Genomic DNA, 6,434 nt, shown 5'->3' on the forward strand with positions numbered 1-6,434 from the left:
AAGGGGCGCAGGCGGCTCGCACAGGACACTGGAAGGGGCAGCATCCATGGCGCTTTGGTAGGGATCTCAATTAGTCGGTCACCGACTTGACGTCGAGAGTGACTGACTAAAAGGGAACATCTCGGTTATGTATGTAACCCTCGTTCCCTGAAGGAGGGAACGGATACGTCACATCGCCACGGCTGCTGTACCACCGCTGAGCAGCCGGATCACCGGCTCGGCTCCTCAGCGAAAACCTGGTATGCGTTGCACCGGCTGCCTTTTTATGCTCAGGCTGTGATCAGCGGCAGCTGGATGCGATCATCGCATTCCAATGTGCATTGGCTCGTTTAGTTTACACTCTAAGTGGATTGGTCTCTCTAAGCGAGATCCCAATTTGTCGGTCACCGACGTGACGTCTCCATTCCCTCCTTCAGGGAATGAGGGTTACATACATAACCGAGACGTTCTTCTGAACTTTCTATTTATCAAAGAAATCTGAAAAAATTATACTCAGCTGTTTTCAACAACAACAATAATAATAATCATAATAGTAATAATAATAATAATAAATGTTTTTGAGCAGCAAATCAGAATATTATAATGATTTCTGAAGGATCATGAGACTGGGGTAAGGATAGTAAAAATTCAGCTTTGAAATCACAGGAATAAATTACATTTTAAAATATATTCAAATAGAAAAGTCATTTTAAATTGCAATAATATTTCAATTTTTCTGTATTTTTGATCAAATAAATGCAGCCTTTGGTGAGCATGAAAGACTTCTGTCAACAGTGTTAAAAAATATTACTGATCACAAATTTAGAACAATAGTGTGATTGCAACAATGAATCATTTACAAATAACCCTGGACCATTTATTATGAAACTAAATAAGCCTTATGATTTCACATTGACTTTAAGCAGCAAATACACTGTTTTCTCATGAAGTATGCATACTATACTAAGGGAACGGATACGTCACATCGCCACGGCTGCTGTACCACCGCTGAGTGGCCGGATCACCGGCTCGGCTTCTCAGCGAAAACCTGGTATGCGTTGCACCGGCTGCCTTTTTATGCTCAGGCTGTGATCAGCGGCAGCTGGATGCAATCATTGCATTCCAATGTGCATTGGCTCGTTTAGTTAAACTCTAAGTGGATTGGTCTCTCTAAGCCAGATCCCAATTCGTCGGTCACCGACGTGACCTCTCCGTTCCCTCCTTCAGGGAATGAGGGTTACATACATAACCGAGACGTTCTTCTGACCTTTCTATTTATCAAAGACAGCCACGCGAGTGTCGTTCAGTTTTGAGTTCACTGGAAAATCATACTGAGTAAGTGCACAGTATAGTAATTCTACTTTTAATATATCTAGACTATATGGTAATATTATTTGTGGTTGATAGAATGCCAGTAAGAAAGAAACTACATTTTAACACTGTTTTCTCATGAAGTATGCATACTATACTAAGGTACTGTGGGAAAAAATGCTTACAATTGTTTATAAAATTATTTTAGGACCGAATACACCACTCTTGCCTTCACCTGCATCTCTCACAGTAAGGAGACGCTCGTTCAGTTTTCAACTCCATTCAGAATCTTAGAGTAAGTGTGCATTCACTATTTTACAGATGTTACTTTCATTTGATTTATTTACTGCATGGTAAAATATGTTTGCTATGTCGTAATTGTGTTCTTTGTTTCGATAAATTAGTACTAGTATCAGTGAACATCACAATAATGTTAATAATGTAGTTTGTGTAAACAGCATCTTAGAGTAAGTGTGAATTCACTATTTTACAGATGTAACTTTTATTTTATTTATTTACTGTATGGTAAACTGTTTGCTATGTGGTAATTGTATTCTTTGTTTCAATAAATTATTACTAGTATCAGTGAACATCACAATAATGTTAATAATGTAGTTTGTGTAAACAGCATGCTTACTTTTTTTATTTCAGATGTGAGAATAACAGTGTAAAAGAACCTGTTGCAAAGAGAGCCAAAGCAAAGCAGCCCACTCACTCATGGAAAACAGAGACTGATGTTGACATGTTCCACAAGCTCTGAGATTCCTGCCTGCACAGGAACCTGGTCCACAGCTAAGACCATGTGATGCACACACTCCCATGAGTCTCTTCAAAATGTTGTTCAAGTTTCATGCCGCTGTTTTGGATATTTTGCATATTGCAGCCATGACGTCTTGACTCTTGTGTTCTTGTTTTTTTATTTTTTGTTCCTAATAAACTGTTTAACTGCACTCGCAAGTGAATCTCAAGTTATTTTATGTGATAGTTATATATATTCTAAATCAACTACAAACAAAAAATATATAAATTTCTTTTTTCCTCACATTCTTTCTTGTAGCAATTCCCTCTCAGTCACACACCTGACTGAAAGGCTCATTATGCAGGCCTTTGTCTTCTCAGGTGTGAATCACAGCATTATCCATGATCATTCACGCCTACTCGCATATAACTTTTCTACACAAAAAGTGTCTTAGAAAATTTAAATCAATATATTGTTTTATGTGAATGAGTAAGATGATTTTCACATCATTTTGAAGCAAAAATTCTAGACTTCAAGATCCAGTTCTCAAAAGTCTTGTGAACAAATGTTCTGTATGTGTTTTATGGCCTTATTTCAGTGACTTTAAAATTTTAGTTTTTAACTAAGCACGCATAAATGTTTTCTCAAATCACAATCACATACATACATGCTGCTCGCATATTATTGTAGCCCAGTTTGTGCTGATTACAGTGTTATTAAACTTAAGCCATTAAAATGTTTATAAGCAACTGAAAAAAGCGCAAATGTCAGGGCATGTCAAAACTGCTCCAGGGCGCCAAAACACCCTCAGACCCCAGAGGGTTAAAGAGCCAGAACACTATTAACCAAATTGCAAAATGGTCCATCCCCTGTATTATGAATTCCAGACGGTTTAGAGTACCGCAGAGTACAACAAAAGGGTACAAGAACAGCTTCGTCCCAGAAATGATTAATAATATGAACATTAATAAGATGAAGTAATGGGTTTGTTATAATATTTTAGTGTTGTTTTTCTAGTGTTGTCTATTGTATTGTCTATGATATGTAAAAAGAAGGAGCTGGAGGAGAAAATTGTGTCACATTAATTTTCTGTAAAGCTGCTTTGAAAAGATGTGTATTGTGAAAAGCGTTATACAAATAAATTTGAATTGAATTGAATTCTTCAGGAGAAAAAAATCAATGTTTCCATTTAGGTGAAAAACCTGATGGAGGAGATGACCTCTCAGGATAAGAGCATTGCCAAGCTGACCAAAGAGAAGAAAGCCCTCCAAGAGGCACACCAGCAGACTCTTGATGACCTTCAGGCAGAGGAAGACAAAGTCAACACTCTGACTAAATCCAAGACAAAGCTTGAGCAGCAAGTGGACGATGAAAGATGTTTGGCATATGAATAAGACCATGAATCAATAAGAAATCAAATGTATTCATCTATACCAGATTTTAATGCTCCAGTTTCTGTAACAATAGCTTGAGGGCTCATTGGAGCAAGAGAAGAAGCTCCGTATAGACCTTGAGAGAGTCAAGAGGAAGCTTGAGGGTGATTTGAAACTGGCCCAGGAGTCCATAATGGACCTGGAGAATGACAAACAGCAATCAGATGAGAAGATCAAAAAGTGAGTGGTCATCAGATTTTGAACTTTCCACAATTATATGATCCAAACCATTGTATAGATGGTAGACTGTTTAAAAACCCAAAATATGCTGCCTTATAGGCCAAGAATGCTCTGGCCCATGCGTAAGGAAAACAATTACAGTTACACATGAAAATACAATAAAGAATAGTGAAATGCGGTAAACAAATTCAAACAAAATCATGGAAATATATAAAATTCTTCTGGGTTCATAGTGTAACGCAATGAAAAAACTTTGTAGTTTATATCTCACAATGGTGTGACGAGGTCTAGAACAGTAGCGCCGTTAAACGTGGATAAAAGCAAGATATCTAGCAATTTTAGGTATACTTACCAGGGCTTGGTCTGGTGTGTGAAAGAGTTAGAACAAGCATTTGTGTATGTGTTGTTAGGCTATATTAAATTTACTTATTGTCACTATAAAGATTTGTATGTTTATATTTATTCTGCTGTTGAGAGACAAAAAACTGCTTACCACATATTTTCTTAAACAACAAATGATTAAGACAAACATGACAATGAACTGTTGTATTGGTGCCTGTTTTCTTGATCGAATCTAAAACACAATGACTAACAAAAATGGTTGGAATCATCTGGACTTTCGCTTAAAATAACTGTGGTTTATTTATTGAAGTCATGTTTAGAGGCACGTACAGAGAAAATAGTGCATCCATAACAGCCACGACTTGTAATGTGTAACGTTAAGTGTTTTAAATGTAATGGATGTACATGTAACAGAAAAAAGCGAAAGATGTCCTAAAAGTAGATCACAGTTTTAGTTTAAACACTCTCTCAAGAACAACTTTCATTTAATTTCCTTATGCTGTATTTGATTATGTTTTCATGAATTCCAATGAACACACACTTGAGGATTAGTGTGAACTTACAGTGTTTTGCTGACCGCATCCAGAGATGCATGTCTTCAGCTAAAACAAATGCAACAGAGAGAGTATAGTCGACTATATGACAAAATTTGATTGATGAGGGGTCATAAAAACCCCCCTCCTTCCTACCATAAATGGACACCTGTTTGGACACCTGTTTCTGTACACACCCCACCCATCTAACCGGCCATCTGTTTATCCACCCCAGCAATCCCATGGAATGTATGAATGTTTAGGAATGTGTTTTTGTGTGTGGTCAGTTGAAACTGTTCAAAACTATGTGCTTTAAACTTTAAATTGTGAAACGTGGTATGATTATTAAATGGGATAAGGGAAGTTTTTATTAAAGTTTTTACACACACACATTTCAAGAAAAACATCAAACATACGCGGTATATAAACAATGTAATGACTTTTTTTTCCAGAAAAGAGTAGAAACGGGTCAAGACGAATATTTAAGTGTTGTTAATTTAAAAACTAGTTAGAGTTTGTTACAAGTTAGAAAATAAAAGAAAAATGTTGACCATCTATCTAAAACAAACAAGAAAAATGTATCAGATACGTTCGTTAAACAGTCCGTGACAGTCAAAATCTTGTAACATTACAATTTAAAAGTTTGAGAGTTTGTTACAAGTTAGAAAATAAAATAAAAATGCTGACTTATCTCACCGTGTTCTAAAACAAAAAAGATCCTTCCAGATACGATCGTTAAACAATACGTCAGTTTTTCTCTGTACAATTTTAAAAGTTAGAGCTTGTTACCAGTTAGAAAATAAAAAATGTTAAGCGACAGGTTAAGATACTTGTCAAAATCTATGTTGTAGTCTATCATTACAATTTAAAAACTAGTTTGAGTTTGTCGCAAGTTAAACAAAAGAAAAAAGACCCCGTGTATCTTACGCTGATACATCCTCACATGCTGCTGTCAAAACTCGGAATGAGCTCAGGAGCGCGTAGGTCAGGCCACACCTACAGCCATCCCCTAACGCCGGAGGAGAGACATCTATCAAAGATAGATTTAAATGTATGGTTAAAAAGAATTAAGCAAAATAATGTTTTACATTAAAAAGAGTTGTTTTTAATAAATCTATATCATTTCTTAATTGATGAAATTCAGCATTCATCCTAAAGCTTTTCACTTTAAAATTAGGGTAGTCTATACAAGTTTTCTTCGTGTGTTTTGTTTTGTTTTATTTTATTTTAGTTTAGTTATTCACACTTCATTTAGTAATTCCTTTATTACTCTTTGGTTTTTGTCAAGCTTAACTTGCGGTATGGTATAATAGTTAAAACACACACGAATGCTCGCAGAAATATCTAACTGGAATGAAAGCTAATGTTTCGGGGAGACTCTTTGATTTTCCGTCTGTAACGCTTGTGGCGTGTTATGGGTTTGCAACTCATTTGCAATCTAATGAGTTTTTGAGGGATGTGGCATTGTGAACTTTGGTGTTGTGTGATGAGTAATCAGTTCTGTGATCAAAACAGATCATTTTTCTAATATGTTCAGTGATCAAAGGATCTCAATTGTATCTAGGCCTATTTATGGCATGCACCTGTGAGTGTGAACTTTGTCAAAGTTTAGGCAAAAGTCCAATGACTGGTCAAAGGGTGTGAAACCTACTGACCCTTTTTAACGACAAACATCTGGTTAGGTAAGAAAAACAGGAATGTTAATAGCCTAATGTAGATCTGATAGAGAAAAGACAATAACAACAAAGTGAAATAAATAGGGCGGATCAGGGGTGAACGTTTTTAACAAGGCAGTCTATGCTGTAGGAAAATTTGTTTAATTTTTACTTCATTTTAGTTAAATTTGATATCTTTATTCACTCACACTGTTGTCATGTTTAAAACACACACACACACACACACACACACACACACACA

The 6,434-nt window shown here is 36.1% G+C and overlaps 1 protein-coding gene and 1 long non-coding RNA gene across 2 annotated transcripts; both read left to right on the forward strand.

Moving 5' to 3' along the window:
* The first annotated feature begins 1,285 nt into the window (after positions 1-1,285).
* LOC107694000 (uncharacterized) lies at positions 1,286-1,968 on the forward strand. The gene is made up of 3 exons (XR_001634813.1): positions 1,286-1,314; positions 1,499-1,585; positions 1,942-1,968. It is a non-coding gene; the product is annotated as an uncharacterized LOC107694000 (long non-coding RNA).
* Positions 1,969-3,219: 1,251 nt separating this feature from the next.
* Positions 3,220-3,661, forward strand: LOC107693999 (myosin-6-like). Its single transcript, XM_016493613.1, has 2 exons — positions 3,220-3,399; positions 3,497-3,661. Exons 1-2 carry the CDS (start codon positions 3,235-3,237, stop codon positions 3,644-3,646), a joined length of 315 nt encoding a protein of 104 aa, XP_016349099.1. The 5' UTR covers positions 3,220-3,234; the 3' UTR covers positions 3,647-3,661.
* The last annotated feature ends 2,773 nt before the right edge of the window (positions 3,662-6,434 follow it).

This window comes from Sinocyclocheilus anshuiensis, unplaced genomic scaffold, assembly GCF_001515605.1.
Source record: "Sinocyclocheilus anshuiensis isolate Anshui unplaced genomic scaffold, SAMN03320099.WGS_v1.1 scaffold2464, whole genome shotgun sequence".
Taxonomy (NCBI): Eukaryota; Metazoa; Chordata; class Actinopteri; order Cypriniformes; family Cyprinidae; genus Sinocyclocheilus; species Sinocyclocheilus anshuiensis.

Coding starts and splice junctions, on each gene's coding strand:
- LOC107693999 (XM_016493613.1), top strand. CDS start 3,235: ATGGAGGAGATGACCTCTCAGGATAAGAGCATTGCCAAGCTGACCAAA. Junction 3,400..3,496: donor TTGAGCAGCAAGTGGACGAT/GAAAGATGTTTG, acceptor CTGTAACAATAG/CTTGAGGGCTCATTGGAGCA.